At 50.2% G+C, this 27,249-nt stretch overlaps 1 protein-coding gene across 2 annotated transcripts in view; it reads right to left on the bottom strand.

Moving 5' to 3' along the window:
- epha8 (eph receptor A8) overlaps positions 1–27,249 on the bottom strand; it is a 782,627-nt gene that overhangs the window by 553,446 nt on the left and 201,932 nt on the right. For both annotated transcript variants that reach the window (XM_085966785.1, XM_085966786.1), the window contains exon 3: positions 13,012–13,675. In XM_085966785.1, the coding sequence (XP_085822911.1) occupies positions 13,012–13,675 (664 nt within the window). The remainder of the gene's footprint in view (positions 1–13,011; positions 13,676–27,249) is intronic.

The following is a 27,249-nucleotide window of genomic DNA, read 5'->3' as shown; positions in this document are numbered from 1 at the left end:
TTTCCCGAGGCCTGGGACACCCAGCCGGCCAGGGTTAAACCTGTACAAAAAGGTAAAATGTGATACTCCCAGCCTCATTATAATATTTAAATGGCCAACCCGCCTCCTGGGAGCAGGTTGGCTGCCCGACCCCTGTCCCGCCTCCATTAAACCCAGAAGTGGGCAGGTTGGGGTCGGGTTTGAGGATCGTAAAATTTTTACATCTCACCCAACCCCAACTCATCTGTTTTTGGGGGTTAAAATTACCCCCTATAATGCTGAGACCTAGATTTCCCTCTTTGAAAGAAAGGACTTGCATTTATATAGCACCTTTCACATCTCAAAGCCCCGTACAGCTGATGAATTACTTTCGAAGTGTCGTCACTGATGTAATAAATGCAATATAAATACAAGTCTTTCAAGTCTTTCTTTAATATAGGGAAATACAGCAGCCAATTTGCACACAACAAGATCCCTCAACAGCAATGATGTGCAGGACCAGCTAATCTGCTTCTTTTGGTAGTGATGTTGGTTGAAACATAAATATTGGCCAGGATGGCACGGTGGCATAATGGTTAGCACTGTTGCCTCACAGCGCCAGGGACCCGGGTTCAAATCTGGCCTCGGGCGACTGTCTGTGTGGAGTTTGCACATTCTCCCCGTGTTTGCGTGGGTTTCCTCCGGGTGCTCCGGTTTCCTCCCACAGTCCAAAGATGTGTGGGTTAGGTTGATTTGGCTATGATAAATTGACCCTTAGTGTTAGGGGATTAAATACGTGGGGTTACGGGGATAGGGTGGGATATGTGTTGGTGCAGGCTCGATGAGCCTCTATCTACACTGTGGGGATTCTGTAATTCTGTGACACCAAGAGACCTCCCCTGCTTGTCTTCAAATAGTGCCAGGGGATCTTTTACATCCACCTGTGAGTGCGGACGGGGCCTTGGTTTAACGTCTCATTTAAAAGGCATCACTACTCCCCTGAAGGGTCGGCCCAGATCGGCCTTCTCCCTGCTGTGGGATTTGACCTCACAGCCTTCTGACTCAGATTCAAGAGTAGTACCACTGAGCCAAGGCTGACACTACTTTGAACAAGAAACAAACGCTCATCTGTCATTGTGATTTTATTAGCAATAACAAAATATAGTTTCAGCCAATCATGATGGAGCTGCAACATAGGAATATAGGAACAGGAGGAGGCCATTCAGCCCCTCAAGCCTGTTCCGCCACTGTTCAATTAGATCATGGCTGATCTGTATCTTAACTCCATCTACCCGCCTTGGTTCCGTAACCCTTAATACCCTTGTCTAACAAAAATGTATCAATCCCAGTTTTGAAATTTGCAATTGACCTAGTCTCAACAGCCTTTTGGGGGGGAGAGTTCCAGATTTCCGCTACCCTTTGTGTGAAGGAGTGCTTCCCGACATCACCCCGATTATAAAGGGTTACAACAACAATCCTTTACATTTTCTCATGCAGTCAACGACCCCACTAAACGCGGATAAAATGTCCTTTTATCCAGATGTTTAGTTCATAACTTTATTGTGGAAAATGGTTGAAAGACAAGTCCCAATTTATCAACGCGTCAGTAATCTCTGTTAGAGAAGGCAGCCCCCACAATGTGCAAAGAAGGTGTCAAACATGGCAACAAGTCACTGAAAGAGTCAACGCACTTTGAACTACTTAAAGGGCTGGCTGGGTGTGCAAAAGAAGCTTCATGACTTGAGAACACTAAGGTAAGGCAAGAAAATTAATGTAAAGAGGCAGCTCAAAACAAATACGAATATGAAGGAAAGTGGTAGCTGTTAAAGATACATAGAAAAAGCACGCGTACTGAAACGGAGAAATGTGAGTAAGGATGTAATAATTAAAGAAACTATTTGAACTGGAAATTACAGGTTATACAAATTACATCATACATGAATCACAGGAGAGAGAATGAAATGGCGAAAGGAATTTCAATGGATCAAATCATCTCGTCTCAGTCACAGCTGCTTTTGTGTTTAAGGGCGTGCAACAGGCAGTGAACCCTATGATAAGAAACAACTCATCCCGTACAAGGAAGGAATAGTCGATCGGTTTGAGAGAATCTGGAAATCGTTGGGGCGATGGAGGTTGGAAGAGTGTGAGAACTATTAGCAGTTAACATATTAATCATATATTCTGTGACTAATAAGGTATTTTACATGAACATGACTGTGTGTTTGTGTACACGTTTGTGCGTATTTATCGTTTGTGGATCTGGCTGTTGTTGCAGCAATTAATTTGCTCATGTGCTGTGTCATAAATCGCAACTTCTACAAGAAGTAACTCAGGAAGTACTACTGAACGGCCAGCTGAGGGCGCCGTCCGAGGAGTATAAATACTCGGGCGTGGGCCCACCTTGACCAGAGACAATCTGGAAACAGGAAGCTAGTGACTACTAACTAGACCTCAAGTCGATTAAAGCCTTGCTTTACGTACAACCAAGTGCGTAGTGAGTCTTTATTACGTCATGCTCTGCTACAGACCAGTAAAACACCTGCGCTTGAGATTTGCCAAACTCCAAGCTCTTGTCCTCAACCAGCCGTCAAGAAAAGCTGGGGTTGGGGTAGGTGAAGGCACTTGGCCACAGGCAAGTCATCTTAGTCAGCAGTGTCAGCTGTGGCACACTCGTCTCTGAGTCAGAAGGTTGTGGGTTCAAGTCCCACTCCAGAGACTTGAGCACATAAAGCTAGGCTGACAGTCCAGTGCAGTGCTGAGGGAATGCTGCACTGTCAGAGGTGCAATCTTTTGGATGAGACGTTAAACCGAGGCCCCGTCTGCTCTCTCAGGTGGATGGAAAACATCCCATGGCACTATTTTGAAGAAGAGCGGGGGAGTTATCCCCAGTATCCTGGGCCAATATTTATCCCTCAACCACCATAACAAAAAACAGATTATCTGGTCATCATCACATTGCTGTTTGTGGGAGCTTGCTGTGTGCAAATTGGCTGCTGCATTTCCCACATTACAACAGTGACTACACTCCAAAAAAGTACTTCATTGGCTGTAAAGCACTTTGAGACGTCCGGTGGTCATGAAAGGCGCTATATAAATGCAAGCCTTTTAGTCTACGATCCTACATCTGGCAGTTGTGAGCTATGTATCAGTTGACAGAGCAGTTTGGGAGCAAGTCACCTTCTGTATGTTGTATTAGTCAGGAAACGATGTCTGGGGCAGGGAGAGACTTGTGGGAGTAGAAGAATAAATAATAATAGTCAAAAACCAATGGATAACTGGAACAGTTACTAAAACTACTTATCTCAGACATGAAGGGTGAGATGTGGTTTCAATAAATTAGCAATATATGTCTGATCTGTTCTAGGACAGAAATGCAAAGCTTTATCAACAAGCTCAATATGAAACCAGATTAGGAAAAGGAGCAGTGTTTTGGATTTGTCCATCTGCAGTGTTCTCCGAGTGCTATAAACTTTATGCTAATTGAGGTCAGACCCTGAGCTTCCTAGAAATGTTTTTACGCAATAACATTTCAACAATTAAACTAACCAACTAGAAATTGTTTTCTGAAAATGCCGAGAAATTATTGAAGATATAAGGAATACAGGATTGGAATGTAACCTGCTGTACAGCCAGCATCAGCAGACGGACAGCAGGTTGTGATAAAGGATCAAACCCGAAACGTGAACTGATCTTTCTCGCTGAGATGTTGATCACCTGCATTGCATTCCCAACATTTTCTGTTTGGATATGGATTTGCCTTGTTACCAAACTTTCCCTGCAAAGAGAGTGGGGCCATTACATTGAAACATGCACATGCCAAAGGGCATGAGCTCATGTCATGACTAAACGACCTACAAGGGACAGCAATCGGAAAAGACAGGGCAAGCCCGTTGGTGACGCTGTTTATGAGAGATAAAATTCTTCAGATGGAAAGTGACACAAGAACCTCTGGTGCTACATTTTTTTATTCTCAGGATGTGGACGACACTGACGAGGCTTCACTTATTGCCCATCCCCAGTGTGGAGATGCCGGTGTTGGACTGGGGTGGACAAATGTAAGAAGTCACACAACACCAGGTTATAGTCCAACAGTTTTATTTGAAATCACAAGCTTTCGGAGCGCTGCTCCTTCATCAGGTGAAGTGGAGAGATGCATAAAGACACAGCTTATATAGTCAGAGAATAATGCCAGATGATTACAGGTAATCTTTCTAACTGCCATTTATCACAGCTCGGCAAAGAGATAATCACAGCAATCAAAGGTGTGAATAGTGTCCAAACAGGTCAGTCAGGAAAACATTACATCAAAGAACAATGAGGTGGGGTCACAAGGGGTAAAATGTTGCAGATACTGGGGTCTGTATGAAAAATAAAAAACAGACAGAAAACATTTTCTTTGCTGGAAACGCTACATGTTAACCCCACCTGACGTAGGGTCATCCAGACTCGAGTCGTCATTGGCTTGTTCTCTCTACACAGATGCGGCCGGACCTGCTGTGATTTCCAGCGAAGAAAATGTTTTCTGTCTGTTTTTTGTTTTTCATACAGACCCCAGCATCTGCAACATTTGACCCCTTTGACACCTCATTGTTCTTTGATGTAATGTTTTCCTGACTGACCTGTTTGGACACCATTCACACCTTTGATTGCTGTGATTATCTCTCTGCCGAGGTGTGATAAATGGCAGTTAGAAAGATTACCTGTAATCATCTGGCATTATTCTCTGACTATATAATCTGTGTCTATAGGCATCTCTCCACCTCACCTGACGAAGGAGCAGCGCTCCGAAAGCTTGTGATTTCAAATAAAACTGTTGGACTATAACCTGGTGTTGTGTGACTTCTTACATTTGCCCATCCCCGGTTGCTGGTAGCTGAGTGGAGATAGTGTGTGATCTGGAGGGGAATGTTCTCCAGAGAGAGAGAGTCTGAGAGACTGTTGGGCTGGCATGGACAAACTCAAGAGGTGAACTAATCTACTAGGATTAGCTAAAAGGAAATATCTCTAAAATGGGTCACTAATGGTTGATTACCAGCCGAGTTCATTCCTCATGCTTCTCCCTTGACTTCCTCTCACCACAAGCATGCTTCCCTAACCAAGACAGCAGAATGGTCAGGAATTTGTCACAACACAGATCAGTACCAATCAAAAATCCCTGTCGGCTCTCTCAGTTGGACATAAAAGATCCCATGGCATTAATTAAAGAAGAGCAGGGGAGTTCTCCTGAAGTCCTGGCCAACATTTGTCCCTCAATCAACATCGGTAACACAAATGATTTGGTCATTTGTCTCATTAATATTTGAGGGAGCCTGCTGTGCGCAAACTGGCTGCATCTTTTCCCTACAATACACCAGTGACTACATTTCAAAAGTACTTTTTTGTGCGTGACGTTCTGTGGGACGTCTTCAGGACATGAAATGAGCAATAGAAACACAAGCCCTTTTTGAATTCTGGAAAACATATAAAAATAATTGAAAATCACGAGAGACTAAATGCATGGAGAGAAAAATGTATTTTTTGGCATTTACTAGCAATCAGAAAAATGCCACAGTTTCATTTTGGACACTATTTTAAAACAAACAATTGAATGAAAACCATTCCTCGCAGTCTCAATATTTTCTTCTGACAATCTGGATCATTGAAGCCATAAAGAACAGCAAGAACATTCAGTAGTCTCTCAATACAATGTATATCAGATAATGATGGTCAAGAAGGGAACTATATAACATTCTGCAGTTTACTAGTGCCCTATATGATGTAGTTGCCAGATGCTCTATATGTTGTATTTGCCAGGTGCTCTATATGTTGTAGTTGCCAGGTGCTCTATATGTTGTAGTTGCCAGGTGCTCTATATGTTGTTGCCAGGTGCTCTAATTGTTGTAGTTGCCAGGTGTTCTATATGTTGTATTTGCCAGGTGCTCTATATGTTGTCGTTGCCAGGTGCTCTAATTGTTGTAGTTGCCAGGTGTTCTATATGTTGTATTTGCCAGGTGCTCTATATGTTGTAGTTGCCAGGTGCTCTAATTGTTGTAGTTGCCAGGTGCTCTATATGTTGTAGTTGCCAGGTGCTCTATATGTTGTATTTGCCAGGTGCTCTATATGTTGTAGTTGCCAGGTGCTCTATATGTTGTAGTTGCCAGGTGTTCTATATGTTGCAGTTGCCAGGTGTTCTATATGTTGCAGTTGCCAGGTGTTCTATATGTTGTATTTGCCAGGTGCTCTATATGTTGTAGTTGCCAGGTGCTCTATATGTTGTAGTTGCCAGGTGTTCTATATGTTGCAGTTGCCAGGTGTTCTATATGTTGTATTTGCCAGGTGCTCTATATGTTGTAGTTGCCAGGTGCTCTATATGTTGCAGTTGCCAGGTGCTCTATATGTTGCAGTTGCAGGTGCTCTATATGTTGTAGTTGCCAGGTGCTCTATATGTTGTAGTTGTCAGGTGCTCTATATGTTGTAGTTGCCAGGTGCTCTATATGTTGTAATTGCCAGGTGCTCTATATGTTTTATTTGCCAGGTGCTCTATATATTGTCGTTGCCAGGTGCTCTATATGTTGTAGTTGCCAGGTGCTCTATATGTTGTCGTTGTCAGGTGCTGTATATGTTGTAGTTGCCAGGTGCTCTATATGTTGTAGTTGCCAGGTGCGCTATATGTTGTAGTTGCCAGGTGCTCTATATGTTGTAGTTGCCAGGTGCTCTATATGTTGTCGTTGTCAGGTGCTGTATATGTTGTAGTTGCCAGGTGCTCTATATGTTGTAGTTGCCAGGTGCTCTATGTGTTGTAGTTGCCAGGTGCTCTATATTTTGTAGTTGCCAGGTGCTCTACATGTTGTCGTTGCCAGGTGCTCTATATGTTGTAGTTGCCCGGTGCTCTATATGTTGTAGTTGCCAGATGCTCTATATGTTGTAGTTGCCAGGTGCTCTATATGTTGTCGTTGCCAGGTGCTCTATATGTTGTCATTGCCAGGTGCTCTACATGTTGTAGTTGCCAGGTGCTCTATATTTTGTAGTTGCCAGGTGCTCTACATGTTGTCGTTGCCAAGTGCTCTATATGTTGTAGTTGCCCGGTGCTCTATATGTTGTAGTTGCCAGATGCTCTATATTTTGTAGTTGCCAGGTGCTCTATATGTTGTCGTTGCCAGGTGCTCTATATGTTGTCATTGCCAGGTGCTCTACATGTTGTAGTTGCCAGGTGCTCTATATGTTGCAGTTGCCAGGTGCTCTACATGTTGTAGTTGCCAGGTGCTCTATATGTTGCAGTTGCCAGGTGTTCTATATGTTGTAGTTGCCAGGTGTTCTATATGTTGCAGTTGCCAGGTGTTCTATATGTTGTAGTTGCCAGGTGCTCTATATGTTGTAGTTGCCAGGTGCTCTATATGTTGCAGTTGCCAGGTGTTCTATATGTTGCAGTTGCCAGGTGCTCTATATGTTGTAGTTGCCAGGTGTTCTATATGTTGCAGTTGCCAGGTGTTCTATATGTTGCAGTTGCCAGGTGCTCTATATGTTGTAGTTGCCAGGTGCTCTATATGTTGTAGTTGCCAGGTGCTCTATATGTTTTATTTGCCAGGTGCTCTATATGTTGTAGTTGACATGTGCTCTATATGTTGTCATTGCCAGGTGCTCTATATGTTGTAGTTGCCAGGTGCTCTATATGTTTTTTTTGCCAGGTGCTCTATATGTTGTCGTTGCCAGGTGCTCTATATGTTTTATTTGCCAGGTGCTCTATATGTTGTAGTTGCCAGGTGCTCTATATGTTGCAGTTGCCAGGTGCTCTATATGTTGTAGTTGCCAGGTGCTCTATATGTTGTAGTTGCCAGGTGCTCTATATGTTTTATTTGCCAGGTGCTCTATATGTTTTATTTGCCAGGTGCTCTATATGTTGTAGTTGCCAGGTGCTCTATATGTTGCAGTTGCCAGGTGCTCTATATGTTGCAGTTGCCAGGTGCTCTATATGTTGTTGTTGCCAGGTGCTCTATATGTTGTCGTTGCCAGGTGCTCTATATGTTGTAGTTGCCAGGTGCTCTATATGTTGTAGTTGCCAGGTGCTCTATATGTTGTCGTTGCCAGGTGCTCTATATGTTGTCGTTGCCACGTGCTCTACATGTTGTAGTTGCCAGGTGCTCTATATGTTTTATTTGCCAGGTGCTCCATTTGCTGGTAAACTAAATGGTGAGGATATTGCCCATGATTCCCCAGGAGATGAGTTCCTGATCTCAGCTGGACCATGTGGAGAGGTACCAGACCAATGACAACCTCTCTCACAGAAGCAATGATTAAACAGTAGCAGGTGTTTCTCTCCACGTTATTCTAAGTCAACTCCTCGCAGCAGTTTGAAGATCTGCAACTAAATAATGTAATAGAGAAGGTCCACCTGAGGAATCAATAAGTGCGGGGAGCCTGAATCAAAGGTCGGCAATCATTTACAAAGTGAAGGAAATAAACCACAATTAGAAAATCCCTCAAACTCTGAGACTTGAGTTAAAATCCAGCACAATGAGCAGGAGAAACATACTTCGTGGATTATGAAGCAGATCACCTCACACACCTATTTATTATACCGCAAATAATCACCAAAATGACAAATGACAAACTAAAGACCCACAAACAACTGGAGCACAAAATTCACGGCCACAGTAGATACCAGGAAAATTATATCTTAAATCATCTCATCAGCCTCAGTTAACATTAGTCTTCATAAATTAAAATACATGACGGAATTACCAGCACCTAGTTTAAGGTGATACAACTTTTCATTTAATCAATGCCCCTTTAACCAATTGAAGTCTAAACAGTTTGCATAATGCAAACGGATGACGTTCAGGATTTACTTTACTCATCTCCACAAACAGTGAATTCATTGAACTCCTAATTTTAACGAACACATTTGGCTTGGTGTAGTATTTTATCATTTAATCTTCTACAGAGTGTCTGCTGTTTAAGTAGTGATGGTGTGAGCCCCATCTTGTTGAATTACAGACGCTGCTTTTAAATTAGACATGGCAAACTGCTAAAAGAATCCTGCTAGGATTTGCAAAATGGTAGGAGCTGGGTGAAATGTCCTCTTGCTTTATTGTCGCTTACATCCTCCTAGACTCCCCAACAGCAGGAGATGCTTGAAGAGAAACCATGGCCTAGAAATTCGGGCCAGAAATGTGCGCGCACTTGCTGCCCGGCATTTTGGGTCCTTAATAGGCCACTCCACCTCCCTCTCCTCCTTTAAGATGCACCTTAAAACCCACCTCTTTGACCAAGCTTTTAGTCACCTGTCCTAATGTCTCCTTCTTTGGCTTGACTCTATGAAATGTCTTGAGACTTTTGGCTATTTTAAAAGGTGCTGTATAAATGAAAATTGTTGTTGTGAAATAGTAAACTTTATTCAACCCCCATTTCCCAGCCCCTACACTTGCTTAAAAATCTGTTCCATTTCCTGCTTTTTTCCAGTTCTGATGAAAGGTCATCGAAATGAAACGTTAACTCTGTTTCTTTCTCCACAGATGCTGCCTGACCTGCTGAGTTTCTCCAGCATTTTCTGTTTTTGTATCATAAAGGATGTCGTCACAGCATCTTTTTCTGGCCACTTCTGAAATGTGTTCCTTTGCACATGTGATATTAAGGATCTAATGCGTTCCACCCATATCATCATCATTGGCTTCAAAAGCAGAATGTGGAAAATGCACCAAATAAACGCCAGAAATCGATGTTTCTTGGGGCTGGATTTTAACTCAGGAGTCGGGTAGGAGGCGGGACTACAACTTTCGGGGTTGTAATCCCCCCTCCGTCGAGATGCGGCCAATCCACACAATTTTAACTTGATTGACCTTGTTGAGCCCGCCCAGCGGGCTCAGCAGGCCAATTAAGGGCCACCCGGCAACAGGTGACGTCACAGACTGAAATTTCATCTGTCAAGAGCTTTTGACAGATGAAATATCAATGTTTCACAGCTGTTTGAAGCTGTCAAACACTGACAGTCTTACTTCTAACCTGAGTCCTTCTCCACAGACTCAGTTAGAAATCTCTCCTGCACAGTAAGCTGAAGGCTGTCACTTTTGACAGTTCGCAGCCATTCTGCTTTCTGTGCCGGTGAGATGAGGGACTCCCGAGACCTAAAGGAAGGAAGGCTGAAAAGGTAAGAAAAGGTATGTAAAACTTAGTTAATCACTTTAGACACACCAAACACACTTACCTTTGCACTCATGCACACATCACTCACCTGAACACCGACATCTCGACCCCTCCAAGTCCTTCAACCCGACGGCCCGCCTCCTCTAACTTGGCGTGGTTTGGAGCCGTCAGGAATCCCACACTTCAACATCAAAAATAGGGCTTAGGCTAAAAACTGCCTGTTAACTACCTGTTAACAGGCAGTTAATTGGCACTAATCCCTTCCCGCCTCGGGTAGGCGGGTCCCAGTGCGGGGCGGGTACCCGCCTCCTTTGAAACTGACATGGAGGTGGGTTTGGGTGCGGGAAGGGGGCGGGACCCCTGATATCGGGGTTTTAACCCCCCGCACACCTCCAATCCCGACTCCACGGCACAATGAAAATCCTGCCCTTGAGGTTTTATGTCACCGGCCCTTTTGGAAAAATATTTTGCCCCTTCACAGCTCACAGTTCCTTCAGAAATATCTTAAACCTACTGCAACAAATGGACTTGTGTCTCCCCCCTTTACTACAACTGATGGAACACTGGGTATCTCTACAGCATAAGTCACCACAAGTTCCTGTCCCACTGCACCCCCATTATAATCACTTCTCGTTACTTCATAGTTCAGATCACTGGGCTTCCGTTTTCACAAAAAAACAAACTGAATTATGGCATGTGATCCCAAAGCACCAATAAAATTTTGAAATCTATTCTACCAAAAAAGGAAGATACTTATTCAGTCACCTTGGCGCAACGGTTTTAGACTTTATCCACAGCTTGTTTTTCACTTACACATTGTTCATCAGCTTTTTTGAATTTTGTAGGTTGGTGTGAATCACATGTGTACGTTTGTGTTTATGTATGTGTGCCTATTTGTGTATGCGTGTATGTGTATGCACAGATATATGTGCGTGTGTGTCAGTGTATATGTATGTCCACATATGCTGTCCATGTGGCATGTATATCTGTGCAAGTGTGTGTGTATGTGTGTGCAAGTGTGTATCTATCTGTACATGTGTGTGTATCTGTACATGTGTGTGTGCATCTGTACTTGTGTGTATGCATGTTTGTACATGTGTGCGTGTGTGTTTGCATGTGAGTTTCTGTGTCCGTGTACGTGTATGTGTGTGTGTCTGTGTGTCTGCGTGTCTGTGTGTGTGAGTGTCTGTGTGTGTGTGTGAGAGTGTCTGTGTTTGTGTGTGTGTGTGTGTACCTGTGTGTGTGTATGTGTGTGTGTGTGTGTGTGTGCGTGATTCTGTGTGTGCGTGTATGTGTGTGTGTGTCTGTGTGTCCGTGTGTGCGTGCGTGTCTGTGTATGTGTATGTGCATATGAGTGACTGTGTGTGTGCGTGTCTGTGTGTGCGTGTCTGGAGTGACTGTGTGTGTGCATGTCTGTGTGTGCGTGTCTGTGTGTGACTGTGTGTGTGCGTGTCTGTGTGTGCGTGTCTGTATGTGACTGTGTGTGTGCATGTCTGTGTGTGCGTGTCTGTGTGTGACTGTGTGTGCGTGTCTGTGTGCGTGTCTGTATGTGCGTGTGTGCATGCGTGCATGTGTCTGTGTGTATGTGCGTGTGGGTGTGTGTGTGTATGTGCGTGTGTTTGTGTGTCTGTGTCCATGTGTGTGTGTGCGTGTATGTGTGTGTGTGTGTCTGTGTGTGTGTGTCTGTGTGTGCGTCTGTGTGCGTGTGTCTGTGTGTGTGTGTGTCTGTGTCTGTGTGTGTGTCTGTGTGTGTGTGTCTGTGTGTGTGTGTGTCTGTGTGTGTGTGTGTGTGTGTGCGTGTATGTGTGCATGTGTGCATGTGTCTGTGTGTGTGTGTGTGTCTGTGTGCGTGTGTCTGTGTGTGTGTGTGTCTGTGTGTGTGTGTGTGTGTCTGTGTGTGTGTCTGTGTGTGTGTGTCTGTGTGTGTGTGTGTGTGTCTGTGTGTGTGTCTGTGTGTGTGTGTGTCTGTGTGTGTGTGTCTGTGTGTGCGTGCGTGCATGTGTCTGTGTGTGTGTCTGTGTGTGTGTGTGTGTGTCTGTGTGTGTGTTTGTGTGTCTGTGTCCATGTGTGTGTGTGCGTGTCTGTGTGTGCGTGCGTGCATGTGTCTGTGTGTGTGTGAGTGTCTGTGTGTGTGTGTCTGTGTGTGTGTATCTGTGTGTGCGTGCGTGCATGTGTCTGTGTGTGTGTTTGTGTGTCTGTGTCCATGTGTGTGTGTGCGTGTATGTGTGTGTCTGTGTGTGTGTGTCTGTGTGTGCGTGCGTGCATGTGTCTGTGTCTGTGTGAGTGTCTGTGTGTGTGTGTCTGTGTGTGCGTGTGTGTGTGTGTCTGTGTGTGCGTGTCTGTGTGAGTGTCTGTGTGTGTGTGTGCAGGCCATTCACAGCAGTGCCATTATATAAAGGGAGTATAACAGATTGCACCCCTCCTGCAGGGTTGGAAACTCTACGTGGATTTCTTTGCAACTACAATTTGTAACTTACAAGCTGAAGAATGAGCCATTAAGATCAGGTCCCGCCAGTAGCATGGGGTCAATGGGCATTAGTGCTTTATATCTTTGAAGTCATGTTGGCAGTAACAAGTTGTTTGTATTAAATGTTAATCTTATTTTGTACTTCAGATATCAATGTTTACGGAGAACTGTTTGGAAATCTCTGTGCAGTCACTGGCATAGAAACATAGGAATTAATAGATGATAAAAGACCAGGGTCCATCTAGTTCACCTTCTACCGTCCAGGTAGTCACACGATACAATGATACTGGAGTTGTTCACTTAGCGTAGCAATCAATCTCTTATCAATTAGTCTACAACAGACTCAGCTATGAGGTGAGGGGAACCCCAGTGATGGAAAGTTTTAGGAGCCATAGGTCCAAAGTTACCTGTTCCTTCAACTTCCACTTCACTTGTAAAAGGGAACTTTAATTTGAAAGGAGCCTTACCTTGGCAGCTATCTCTTTGCTCCTCGTAACCAGCGCTACAGACGCACTTTCCAATGGGAACGAGCCACTCCCCCTCCGCACTGCAATACATCTTGGGCGTACCTCTCTCCTCGCTGTGGTCCACACATTGACCTTGTACCTCTACCAGAGAGGAGGAGTCGGCACCAGTCACTGCATCTGGAAAGACGGCCAAGTTCTGTACCATGGCCCGGCATTTCTTGTAGTAGACCCTCACCGACACGATCGCAATGCAAGCTCCTATATCCTGAAAAGCCAGGTAGATTCCTTTTTTGTTGAGCGGGCCCACTCCACGAACTTCGGTGTTTAATTTCAGCCTTCGGACTCCCAGGTCTACGCTGGTGAAGCTTTCATCCGCTGCCACCGTGTCAATCTTCACAAATTGGTTCTCCCAGACATTGGAACCAATGTCCCTGTCTGACTCGAAGTAATACAGGTTGAAGGTCTCCTTGCAGGTCCCCACGACTCCTGGCATGCTGTTGCAGTCTCGCAGGGTGAATTTTATTTCAATGTATATTCGACGCGCCCCATTCCGCTGTAGCCAATTAGTCCTTAGCCAGTTGTTCTGGTTTGGAGACATGACGTTGCAGACTTGATAGGTGTGGATTGGAGTGAAGTACTCGTCCATCTCACTGATAGCATCCCACTGTAAAGGAAAATAACCGGATATAATAATGCTCTTAGATCAGTCCTTAAGAAAAGACCATTGATTATAACTCGGATTTGATTTAAGGTTTTATTTGTCTTTTATAGAAATAATTAATGGAGGGAAAGGCCTGGCTCCTGATATTTAATGAGAGTCACATTGTGGTGCAGAGTTCGCTATCCAGGAACCACATTCACAACCCCACAGTTGCACCTACAATATTCTCTGTACCCCATTGATCCTGGGGCTGGAGTCTGTGCACCCCCAGTCTCCCAGGGCTGTGGCAAATCATGGAATCATAGAATGTTACAGCACAGAAGGAGGCAATTTGGCCCACCGTCCCTGTGCCGGCTCTTTGAACGAGCTCTCCAAATAGAACTACACCCCTGCTCTTTCCCCATTGGTCTGTGATTTTTGTCCCTTAAAGTATTTACCAATTCCACTTTTGAAAGTTATTTTTGAATCTGCTCCCACCGCCCTTTCAGGCAGCGCGTTCCAGATCACAACAACTCGCTGCGTAAAATAATTCTCCTCATCTCCTCTCTGGTTCTTTTGCCAATTATCTTAAATCTGTGTCCTCTGGTCACCGATCCTCCTGCCACTGGAAACAGTTTCTCCCGATTTACTCCATCAAAACCCCTCATAATATTGAACAACTCAATTAAATCTCCCCTAACCTTAATTGGTCCAAGGAGAATAATTCCAGCTTCTCCAGTCTCTCCAGATAACTGAAGTATCTCATCCCTGGTACCATTCTAGTAAATCTCCTCTGCACTCTCCCCAAGGCCTTCACTTCATTCCTAAAGTGTGGTGAACACAATGACCCCGATATAACAGCAGAAAATGCTGGAAAAACTCAGCAGGCCAGGCAACATCCGTGGAGAGAAATTAGAGTCAACGTTTCGGGTCAAAACCCTTTATCAAGTCTTGATAAAGGGTTTTGACCCGAAACGTCAACTCTATTTTCTCTCCACGGATGTTGCCTGGCCTGCTGAGTTTTTCCAGCTTTTTCTGTTGTTATTTCGGATTTCCAGCATCTGCAGTATTTTGCTATCATACAATGACCCCGATATTGGCTTGGAGGCGGGGAGGGAGCAGGGGGGCAATTTTGGGTTTGGGAAACCCGGAAGAACGGGTTTCCCCCAGGTCCTGCTGAATTTACCATTACCAGTTTTTGTCTCCATTTCCCGGCTGCAGCCAACCAGATTGAGAGGCTGGCTGGCTGTCGGCCGGGTAGGCCTTCAGCACCAGGCTGCGGCCTGGGAGCGGAGAGGAGAGAGGGAGGGATTGGAAAGGCCAGAGGGGCTGTGGGGTGGAGATTGGAGACCTGGGTCGGGGGAAGATTGGGATCATCTTGGATCCAGCATTTTCACCTTCCTTTAGCTGCCCGGTTTCGCCAGGCCCGGGAAGCCCAGTCGGCCAGGGTTAAATGTGAAACGGTGGTTAATTCTGAGGCCCGTAGCCTTATTATAATATTTAAATGACCAACCAACCCCCTGTCCCACCTCCGTTACAAGCAGAAGTGTGCGGGTTGGAGGAGGGATGTGATCGGGTTTCAGATTTTTAACATTTTCACATCCCACCCACCCCAAACCTATCTGTTTTTGGGGGTTAAAATTCCCCCCAGTACTCCAGCTAAAGCCTAACCAGTGATTTATGAAGGTTCAGCATAACTTTCTTGCTTTTGTACTCTATGCTCTATTTATGAAGCCAAGGATGCTTTTTTAAACAGCCTGACAACTTGTCCTGCTACCTTGAATAATTTGTGTCTGTAAACCTCAGGTCTTTCTGTTCCCGAGCCCCCTTTGAAATTGTGGCAGTTTATATTGCATCTGCTCATCCTACCCACAAAATGCATCAGGTCACACAAGGATAATAAGGTATGCTCCCGCTGACCCCACAAACGCCAACAGGGTCAGCGCTGGAGGTCATCATTGGACATGATCCTGTGGATTTTTTGGCCTCGCTATTTAGATCTTTTATTTCAATCACAAATGGTTACGCATACAATTCAACTGCGTTGTAAACTCTCACTAAACACATTTTGGAATGTGCACGTAACCTTGGTTCCTGAGGTGTGTTGGTCAGCTGGAATGACATACGTGACCGGGAGCCCAACACGTCTCTCTGTGTCCCAAGTGCTGTCTGGGAAACAGACTCGGGATGCTGGTGGTCGAATACACAGCTGTAGTCCGCTCAGCCCACGCACGTGCAAACTGGTGGTCGCACCGAGGCAGCAGGGGGCTCTTCATTTCAAATTCATCTCGGTTCTATTGTATTTAAATGAGGAATTCTTATTTGGCAGGCAACTGATTTACAGATTCACAACGTTAGCAACCTTGACCTCTGCACAAAGATGGCTGAAAACACACAGCTCATGTCAAATTCTAGCTTCTGATCGGCTATTTGTAAAACTAGAAGTGTTAAATTTAATCTTTTTCATTTGTATATGTGAACCCCCGGGTCTCCCTGTTCCTGCACCCCCGGGTCTCCCTGTTCCTGCACCCCCGGGTCTCCCTGTTCCTGCACCCCCGGGTCTCCCTGTTCCTGCACCCCCGGGTCTCCCTGTTCCTGAACCCCCGGGTCTCCCTGTTCCTGCACCCCCGGGTCTCCCTGTTCCTGAACCCCCGGGTCTCCCTGTTCCTGCACCCCCGGGTCTCCCTGTTCCTGAACCCCCGGGTCTCCCTGTTCCTGAACCCACGGGTCTCCCTGTTCCTGCACCCCCGGGTCTCCCTGTTCCTGCACCCCCGGGTCTCCCTGTTCCTGAACCCCCGGGTCTCCCTGTTCCTGCACCCCCGGGTCTCCCTGTTCCTGCACCCCCGGGTCTCCCTGTTCCTGAACCCCCGGGTCTCCCTGTTCCTGAACCCCCGGGTCTCCCTGTTCCTGCAGTCCCGGGTCTCCCTGTTCCTGCACCCCCGGGTCTCCCTGTTCCTGCACCCCCGGGTCTCCCTGTTCCTGCACCCCCGGGTCTCCCTGTTCCTGAACCCCCGGGTCTCCCTGTTCCTGCACCCCCGGGTCTCCCTGTTCCTGCACCCCCGGGTCTCCCTGTTCCTGAACCCCCGGGTCTCCCTGTTCCTGAACCCCCGGGTCTCCCTGTTCCTGAACCCCCGGGTCTCCCTGTTCCTGCACCCCCGGGTCTCCCTGTTCCTGCACCCCCGGGTCTCCCTGTTCCTGCACCCCCGGGTCTCCCTGCTCCTGCACCCCCGGGTCTCCCTGTTCCTGCACCCCCGGGTCTCCCTGTTCCTGAACCCCCGGGTCTCCCTGTTCCTGCACCCCCGGGTCTCCCTGTTCCTGCACCCCCGGGTCTCCCTGTTCCTGCATCCCCGGGTCTCCCTGTTCCTGAACCCCCGGGTCTCCCTGTTCCTGCACCCCCGGGTCTCCCTGTTCCTGCACCCCTGGGTCTCCCTGTTCCTGCACCCCCGGGTCTCCCTGTTCCTGAACCCCCGGGTCTCCCTGTTCCTGCAGTCCCGGGTCTCCCTGTTCCTGCAGTCCCGGGTCTCCCTGTTCCTGAACCCCCGGGTCTCCCTGTTCCTGCATACCCGGGTCTCCCTGTTCCTGCACCCCCGGGTCTCCCTGTTCCTGCACCCCCGGGTCTCCCTGTTCCTGCACCCCCGGGTCTCCCTGTTCCTGCACCCCCGGGTCTCCCTGTTCCTGCATCCCCGGGTCTCCCTGTTCCTGCACCCCCGGGTCTCCCTGTTCCTGAACCCCCGGGTCTCCCTGTTCCTGCACCCCCGGGTCTCCCTGTTCCTGCACCCCCGGGTCTCCCTGTTCCTGCACCCCCGGGTCTCCCTGTTCCTGAACCCCCGGGTCTCCCTGTTCCTGCACCCCCGGGTCTCCCTGTTCCTGCACCCCCGGGTCTCCCTGTTCCTGCACCCCCGGGTCTCCCTGTTCCTGAACCCCCAGGTCTCCGTGTTCCTGCACCCCCGGGTCTCCCTGTTCCTGAACCCCCGGGTCTCCCTGTTCCTGCACCCCCGGGTCTCCCTGTTCCTGCATCCCCGGGTCTCCCTGTTCCTGCACCCCCGGGTCTCCCTGTTCCTGAACCCCCGGGTCTCCCTGTTCCTGAACCCCCGGGTCTCCCTATTCCTGCACCCCCGGGTCTCCCTGTTCCTGCACCCCCGGGTCTCCCTGTTCCTGCACCCCCGGGTCTCCCTGTTCCTGCACCCCCGGGTCTCCCTGTTCCTGCACCCCCGGGTCTCCCTGTTCCTGCAGCCCCGGGTCTCCCTGTTCCTGCACCCCCGGGTCTCCCTGTTCCTGCAGCCCCGGGTCTCCCTGTTCCTGCAGCCCCGGGTCTCCCTGTTCCTGCACCCCCGGGTCTCCCTGTTCCTGCAGTCCCGGGTCTCCCTGTTCCTGCACCCCCGGGTCTCCCTGTTCCTGCAGCCCCGGGTCTCCCTGTTCCTGCACCCCCGGGTCTCCCTCTTCCTGCACCCCCGGGTCTCCCTGTTCCTGCACCCCCGGGTCTCCCTGTTCCTGCACCCCCGGGTCTCCCTGTTCCTGCACCCCCGGGTCTCCCTGTTCCTGCAGCCCCGGGTCTCCCTGTTCCTGCAGCCCCGGGTCTCCCTGTTCCTGAACCCCCAGGTCTCCCTGTTCCTGCACCCCCGGGTCTCCCTGTTCCTGAACCCCCGGGTCTCCCTGTTCCTGAACCCCCGGGTCTCCCTGTTCCTGCAGCCCCGGGTCTCCCTGTTCCTGCACCCCCGGGTCTCCCTGTACCTGCACCCCCGGGTCTCCCTGTTCCTGCAGTCCCGGGTCTCCCTGTTCCTGCATCCCCGGGTCTCCCTGTTCCTGCACCCCCGGGTCTCCCTGTTCCTGCAGCCCCGGGTCTCCCTGTTCCTGCATCCCCGGGTCTCCCTGTTCCTGAACCCCCGGGTCTCCCTGTTCCTACACCCCCGGGTCTCCCTGTTCCTGCACCCCTGGGTCTCCCTGTTCCTGCACCCCCGGGTCTCCCTGTTCCTGCACCCCCGGGTCTCCCTGTTCCTGAAACCCCGGGTCTCCCTGTTCCTGCACCCCCGGGTCTCCCTGTTCCTGCACCCCCGGGTCTCCCTGTTCCTGCAGCCCCGGGTCTCCCTGTTCCTGCATCCCCGGGTCTCCCTGTTCCTGAACCCCCGGGTCTCCCTGTTCCTGCACCCCCGGGTCTCCCTGTTCCTGCACCCCCGGGTCTCCCTGTTCCTGCACCCCCGGGTCTCCCTGTTCCTGAACCCCTGGGTCTCCCTGTTCCTGCACCCCCGGGTCTCCCTGTTCCTGCACCCCCGGGTCTCCCTGTTCCTGAACCCCCGGGTCTCCCTGTTCCTGAACCCCCGGGTCTCCCTGTTCCTGAACCCCCGGGTCTCCCTGTTCCTGCACCCCCGGGTCTCCCTGTTCCTGCAGCCCCGGGTCTCCCTGTTCCTGCAGCCCCGGGTCTCCCTGTTCCTGCACCCCCGGGTCTCCCTGTTCCTGAACCCCCGGGTCTCCCTGTTCCTGCACCCCCGGGTCTCCCTGTTCCTGAACCCCCGGGTCTCCCTGTTCCTGCATCCCCGGGTCTCCCTGTTCCTGCAGCCCCGGGTCTCCCTGTTCCTGCAGCCCCGGGTCTCCCTGTTCCTGCACCCCCGGGTCTCCCTGTTCCTGCAGCCCCGGGTCTCCCTGTTCCTGAACCCCCGGGTCTCCCTGTTCCTGCAGCCCCGGGTCTCCCTGTTCCTGCATCCCCGGGTCTCCCTGTTCCTGAAGCCCCGGGTCTCCCTGTTCCTGAACCCCCGGGTCTCCCTGTTCCTGCACCCCCGGGTCTCCCTGTTCCTGAACCCCCGGGTCTCCCTGTTCCTGCACCCCCGGGTCTCCCTGTTCCTGCACCCCCGGGTCTCCCTGTTCCTGCAGCCCCGGGTCTCCCTGTTCCTGCATCCCCGGGTCTCCCTGTTCCTGAACCCCCGGGTCTCCCTGTTCCTGCACCCCCGGGTCTCCCTGTTCCTGCACCCCCGGGTCTCCCTGTTCCTGCACCCCCGGGTCTCCCTGTTCCTGAACCCCTGGGTCTCCCTGTTCCTGCACCCCCGGGTCTCCCTGTTCCTGCACCCCCGGGTCTCCCTGTTCCTGAACCCCCGGGTCTCCCTGTTCCTGAACCCCCGGGTCTCCCTGTTCCTGAACCCCCGGGTCTCCCTGTTCCTGCACCCCCGGGTCTCCCTGTTCCTGCAGCCCCGGGTCTCCCTGTTCCTGCAGCCCCGGGTCTCCCTGTTCCTGCATCCCCGGGTCTCCCTGTTCCTGAACCCCCGGGTCTCCCTGTTCCTGAACCCCCGGGTCTCCCTGTTCCTGCACCCCCGGGTCTCCCTGTTCCTGCACCCCCGGGTCTCCCTGTTCCTGCACCCCCGGGTCTCCCTGTTCCTGCAGCCCCGGGTCTCCCTGTTCCTGCAGCCCCGGGTCTCCCTGTTCCTGAACCCCCAGGTCTCCCTGTTCCTGCACCCCCGGGTCTCCCTGTTCCTGAACCCCCGGGTCTCCCTGTTCCTGAACCCCCGGGTCTCCCTGTTCCTGCAGCCCCGGGTCTCCCTGTTCCTGCACCCCCGGGTCTCCCTGTACCTGCACCCCCGGGTCTCCCTGTTCCTGCAGTCCCGGGTCTCCCTGTTCCTGCATCCCCGGGTCTCCCTGTTCCTGCACCCCCGGGTCTCCCTGTTCCTGCAGCCCCGGGTCTCCCTGTTCCTGCATCCCCGGGTCTCCCTGTTCCTGAACCCCCGGGTCTCCCTGTTCCTGCACCCCCGGGTCTCCCTGTTCCTGCACCCCTGGGTCTCCCTGTTCCTGCACCCCCGGGTCTCCCTGTTCCTGCACCCCCGGGTCTCCCTGTTCCTGAACCCCCGGGTCTCCCTGTTCCTGCACCCCCGGGTCTCCCTGTTCCTGCACCCCCGGGTCTCCCTGTTCCTGCAGCCCCGGGTCTCCCTGTTCCTGCATCCCCGGGTCTCCCTGTTCCTGAACCCCCGGGTCTCCCTGTTCCTGCACCCCCGGGTCTCCCTGTTCCTGCACCCCCGGGTCTCCCTGTTCCTGCACCCCCGGGTCTCCCTGTTCCTGAACCCCTGGGTCTCCCTGTTCCTGCACCCCCGGGTCTCCCTGTTCCTGCACCCCCGGGTCTCCCTGTTCCTGAACCCCCGGGTCTCCCTGTTCCTGAACCCCCGGGTCTCCCTGTTCCTGAACCCCCGGGTCTCCCTGTTCCTGCACCCCCGGGTCTCCCTGTTCCTGCAGCCCCGGGTCTCCCTGTTCCTGCAGCCCCGGGTCTCCCTGTTCCTGCACCCCCGGGTCTCCCTGTTCCTGAACCCCCGGGTCTCCCTGTTCCTGCACCCACGGGTCTCCCTGTTCCTGAACCCCCGGGTCTCCCTGTTCCTGCATCCCCGGGTCTCCCTGTTCCTGCAGCCCCGGGTCTCCCTGTTCCTGCAGCCCCGGGTCTCCCTGTTCCTGCACCCCCGGGTTTCCCTGTTCCTGCAGCCCCGGGTCTCCCTGTTCCTGAACCCCCGGGTCTCCCTGTTCCTGCAGCCCCGGGTCTCCCTGTTCCTGCATCCCCGGGTCTCCCTGTTCCTGAACCCCCGGGTCTCCCTGTTCCTGAACCCCCGGGTCTCCCTGTTCCTGCACCCCCGGGTCTCCCTGTTCCTGAACCCCCGGGTCTCCCTGTTCCTGCACCCCCGGGTCTCCCTGTTCCTGCACCCCCGGGTCTCCCTGTTCCTGCAGCCCCGGGTCTCCCTGTTCCTGCATCCCCGGGTCTCCCTGTTCCTGAACCCCCGGGTCTCCCTGTTCCTGCACCCCCGGGTCTCCCTGTTCCTGCACCCCCGGGTCTCCCTGTTCCTGCACCCCCGGGTCTCCCTGTTCCTGAACCCCTGGGTCTCCCTGTTCCTGCACCCCCGGGTCTCCCTGTTCCTGCACCCCCGGGTCTCCCTGTTCCTGAACCCCCGGGTCTCCCTGTTCCTGAACCCCCGGGTCTCCCTGTTCCTGAACCCCCGGGTCTCCCTGTTCCTGCACCCCCGGGTCTCCCTGTTCCTGCAGCCCCGGGTCTCCCTGTTCCTGCAGCCCCGGGTCTCCCTGTTCCTGCACCCCCGGGTCTCCCTGTTCCTGAACCCCCGGGTCTCCCTGTTCCTGCACCCCCGGGTCTCCCTGTTCCTGAACCCCCGGGTCTCCCTGTTCCTGCATCCCCGGGTCTCCCTGTTCCTGCAGCCCCGGGTCTCCCTGTTCCTGCAGCCCCGGGTCTCCCTGTTCCTGCACCCCCGGGTCTCCCTGTTCCTGCAGCCCCGGGTCTCCCTGTTCCTGAACCCCCGGGTCTCCCTGTTCCTGCAGCCCCGGGTCTCCCTGTTCCTGCATCCCCGGGTCTCCCTGTTCCTGAACCCCCGGGTCTCCCTGTTCCTGAACCCCCGGGTCTCCCTGTTCCTGCAGCCCCGGGTCTCCCTGTTCCTGCACCCCCGGGTCTCCCTGTTCCTGCACCCCCGGGTCTCCCTGTTCCTGCACCCCCTTTTAAAATTGTCCCATTGAGTTTTTATTGCCTCTCCTCATTCTTCCCTCCAAAATGCTTCACTTCACACTTCTCAGCATTAAACTTTGTCTGCCATGTGTCTGCCCATTTCACCAGTCGGCCTATATCCTCCTGAAGTCTATTACTATCCTCGAGACTTTAGTGTTCCTTTCATGTTACCTGCTAATCTTTTCTCATATGCTCTCTGCCCATCTTATCTCCTTTTTCAGTTCCCCTCTGCACTTTCTGTATTCTACTTGGTTCTCTACTGTGAGCCTATCATTTATCATAAGCCTCCTTTTTCTGTTTCCTTTTAATCTCAATATCTTTGGATGCCTTTCCCCCTCATGTGTCTAGTCTGTACCTGAACCTTGCCCTCTGAAGGCCTCCCATTGCTTATTTACTGTTTTGCCTGCCAATCTTTGTTTCCAATCCACCTGGGCCAGATCCCTTTTCAACTCACTGAAATTAGCTCTCTTCCAGGTGAGTATCCGGAGATAATTGATAACATTTAGAGAGGATAAAACCACACATACTAAAAGAAGTTAGGGAAGAGATAGCAGAGGCACTAATACATATTTATAAAAATGTATTAGAATAGGGAACAGTGCCAGAGGAATGGCGGACAGCTAATATAATTCCAGTATTTGAAAAGGGAGATCTAACATGTCCGGGGAACTATAGACCAGTTAGTTTTGTCAGTGGTAGGAGAGATGATCAGCCAGGTTTTGGTTAAAAAATAACGCTCTCTAAACAATGCACGCCATTAGTAATGTGCAAATCAACCAAAACGTGAATTGTGAATCGCAAGAAGTTGCTGGTCGATTAGCGCTGTTCCGCTGTTAGCTTCGTAAAAACAACATCTCGCGTGTAACCTCCTCGTGAGTTTCATGAAGTTGCGGCATTTGAACATTAATCGCCCATTAAACTCACCACAGAAAGGTAAGTTTGTAGTTATCAGCATAAATACCCTTTTAACCACGTGATCATTGTTAATGACTGCCAATCAACCTCTCTTGCCCAGAAAGTGAACAATTATAAGTGTGGAGTCTTGTTCCATCAGGTTGTGAATTGTTTTAGGAGATCTTAAAAATGTCAAATTTTACATTTGTAAACTTTTTTTCTTACATTTCCTCCCTCTTTTTTCTCTCTCTCGTAATCCCTTTCTTTAATTTTCTTTCTGTGACTGATTTGACATTGAATGCACAAACTCTAATTCACCCTCCTTCTCACTCCCTCCACTGTTTATTTCTCAATCCTTCAATCTCATTGGTTAAGGAGGTACACTGTTTTTGCTGTCATTCACCAAGGTCCTAGATGCCCTGTTGCCCTTGCCGCACCGTTATCAGCTCAAACTTCCAGCCACTCTGTATGGCTTTATCTTGGGTTATTCCTTTAAGAATTAGTTTTGTCCTTTGTGCGGCAGTAGAGACAGCAGTGACACTCCTGGCCCATCAGGGAAAGGCAGAGGAGGTGGAGAGCGTAGTCTCAGGATCCCGTGCCTGCTTGGGTACCAACCACAGTGTAACATCCTGAAAAACCAAAGGAGCAGCCGTGCGCAATGTCCTACATGTCCTACAGGGCAGTTATCTCCGGTGTCCTGGTCATTATTTATCCTTCGACTAACATCACTAAAACAGATCATCTAGTCATTATCACATTGCAGTTCGTGGGACAATTGACTACCAGTTGGAATGAGATCAATAGTTTAACTTGTTGAGATTGATTGGCATTGCAATAACCATTAGCACATCATTAATAGGGTACTTACGCTGTTAGGTTCCAGCCCTAACTCTCTGCGGCGAGTTTAATGGGCAATTAATGTGCAAATCCAGCCAGTTCCTGAAAATAACGGGGAGGCCGAGGGCGAGATGCAGTTTGTGCAAAGCAAATGACAGAGCGGCGTAAATCGAGCAGCAAGATCCCGAGATTCGCAACTCATGGTGTATCTCCTAATCCCCTGAATTTGCTGGGCCAATTTACACGTTAATAATGGCGTGCATCATTAACATGCCATTATATTTTTCAGGTTGGTTTGGCCCGATAGGTCAATCGGCATCTGAGAGAAAAAAGATGTTTGTTAGGCTAGTTCTGGCAAAGGGTCACTACTTCACATGTGCAAGGTGGAATTTTCTCTTTCAGATGCTGATGGGCCTTCTGTTTGTTTCCAGCATTCCAAGGGGGAAAATGGAGTCGCGCCCCCTTTGGGGTGCTAACTTCGCCTTTTAGCGCCCCGAAAAAATCAGCGCCCCCGCGGCCGAAATTCTTACTGGAAGCGCCCCGCCTCCCTCTTGGGGCCCTGTGAGGGAATATCATGGCGTTACGTGCCGCAGCGCGACCCAGGGCCCAGCTGGGCCACCGGGATTGGAGAGCCGGCAAAAGAGCCTGGCCCTCAAGCGAAGGTGTTGGGCTCATGGAGCACAGCCGGCACTCCGTGGGGGCGGTGTAGGATTCGCAAAATCCAGAAAATACAGTCTAGATTGGTAAAACCCCTGAAATGGCCACATTGTGAGAACACAAGATGGAGTTGGCAGTTCTCATGGCTCAGTTCAAAAGGACACACCAGCAGTATCTTACAGCAGCCTGAGTCATCACCGATTAGAAGGTTCCAGAACTTACTGCTATTGATATGATAATATGGTTACAGCAGTAACGAACTCGTAAACAAAAGTATTTGCATCTGGAGGTGCGCTAATTGCTAGCAAAATGAAAACCCATCTCTGAAATCGCTGAGCACAGAAAAAAAAACATTATCTGTACCAAACTCAGAGGGACACAGGACAGATCCCATCAGTTTCATTTACAAGACATTAAAATAAAGTACTTGCTTTTGTCAAAGCAGCCTGCCCATTACCTTGACAAAAGAAAACCCCTGATTTGGCGCTGAGATAAGGGCAAGGAAACAGTATTAACTGTTGAGGGAAAATCGACAGCAAGACATTTTTTTCATTCAGTGAGATTCAGACAGACCCATCACAGATTCACACAGACACAAGGTCAAGGACAAAGCGAGGAGAACCCACAAGATTGTGCAGGAGAGCAGATTCAGAAGTTCAGTCCAGATCCAAGACCATCAGGAGTTCGAAGGCCAAGTGGAGAGGAGACGGTTCGAGGAGTTCGGAGGGCTTTCAAGATTGTGCAGGAGAGAGATTCAGCCAGACTCAGACAGATCCACAAGATTCACCAGAAGCAGTGAAGTCCAAGTCCAGATACCATCAGGAGTTCGAAGAACGTGCGGAAGAGGAGACGGCTCGAGGAGTTCGGAGGACTTCCAAGTTTGTGCAGGAGAGCGGGTCCAGGAGCCGGTCCCATAAGGAAGATTGGAGATCCCGGACGTAACAAGGAGTACCAAGGTCCAGGAGGGTTTTAAAATTCTGGTGAGCATAAAGGCCCAACTCTACCTAACTGACATAGTTGAGGTATATTTTAGCAACGGGAGGGTTTGTAACATTAAGGGTTTTGTAATTCAGGAGTGTGATTTATCCCTCGATGTGTCCGTGCGCTTTTCCCACCCCCGTTTTAGTATACCGCTGATAAAGAATTGTTGTATGATTTAAGATAGTCAAAGTTATTCCTTGTGTGTTAAATTTTAGTTCCCATTGGGAGACGTGCTAATGATATTTGTCTAAATTGATTCTTGCATTCTCTGTGTTTATTCTCCTTCAAAATAAAGATATTTCTGATTTAAAACTCACCTTGTCTCACCTGATCCATTTGTCTTCCGAGTCACAAGTTGGGCCACACATCAAGGTTGTCTGGCAATAAGCCCAGTGTCTAGAACCGGTGAGGGGGGAGCGCTTCGGAACCGCTCACAAGCAGTGCGAAATCAAAACCGATCTAGCACACCATAAGCTCGTTAAAATGACCCCTTACAGCGGGGGGTGCTCAGGAGGCCAGGGACTGCAGCAGAGGCAGGTGCTGGCAGGTGGCCAGCAACAAAAATGGCCGCCCGGCACTTCGCCTTTAAATAGCGCCGCCCCGGCCGCAGGTATGCCCCTCTGACCCCGTCGGACATAGTGTCTGGCGGTAAGTCAGGGGGCGCGACTGAAGATCACGGCCGGGGCACGAGCGGGGCGCTGCACACGACGATGACGTCATCGCCAGTGGTGCAGCGCCGCGGGGCGCTAACAGTTACCGCCGCTGCTAACCTCCCGCTGAATTTCGCAGGAGGCGTTGGCAGTGCCGTGCCTGGCTGCTAGTTGTTTTGCACCACATCTTAGGGCGCTAATGGGAGGCGCAAAGCAACCGAATTCCCCCCCCCGCCGTTTTTAGGCTATTTTTTGTCTTCCTCATTCCCGACGTGCGTTCTCCCATCAGAAATACCAATTTTCACTGTTTGGTCAGTAAATATTTATTCAGTTTCTTATCTCTGTGCCTTCAGTACTATTCATTTCTTAATCTGTTTTACTTGAATAAACTGATTAGGAAAGTCACAGACTGATTTGCTGAAATCGAGACTTTACCTGGAGCAATCTAACGCCCAGGTTTACTGGTGGAAATGTTAGGCCTAACATCGGATCCGAATCTTATTTGTCCTCTCACCAGCGGACCTCCTGTCGTGTTGCTCACAAAGGTAAATGCAGAGTGTCTATTGGCCCCACAGTGCCAATTGGAAGCGGGGCGGGACTTACGGCAAACAGCGTATTTTACAGCGAACAGAGTCTATTTACTCGTGACCAAAACTACAGCAACTTAACCCGATATTAGCAGGATGATTTCTCCAGCAAATGCAGTGAGTGGAGGATAGTTACAGAATAAAAATTATATACGAAAAATCAATCACACTTTCAGCAGTGTCCAAGCGTGATTGATGGGGGAATTACCCAATCATTTCCATTCTGGAATAGTGGTGTCACTATAGGCAGCCAAGTAATTGGGACAGAATTTCCACAGGGTACTTCTGATCTCCAGCTTCAGTGGAAGATTGGTGGAAAAGCCGGAGGAATGGCGTAAAGAACCATTTTTAGCTATTTACGATATTTCTCTAGCTGTTCAGCCAATCTTCTACCAATGTTAGGGCAGTAGATCAGGAGAATGTTTCTTCTGTAACTGCTTCTCTACTTGTCTCTACTCTCTGATTATTTCTATTTCTGTCTCTCTTCTCACTCTCTCTCTCACTCCCACTCTCTCCCTATCT

This window comes from Somniosus microcephalus, chromosome 25 (genome assembly GCF_052327205.1).
Source record: "Somniosus microcephalus isolate GS21.2 chromosome 25, FLI_Smic_1.0, whole genome shotgun sequence".
Lineage (NCBI taxonomy): Eukaryota > Metazoa > Chordata > Chondrichthyes > Squaliformes > Somniosidae > Somniosus > Somniosus microcephalus.
This window is presented reverse-complemented; position numbering and strand designations above follow the sequence as displayed.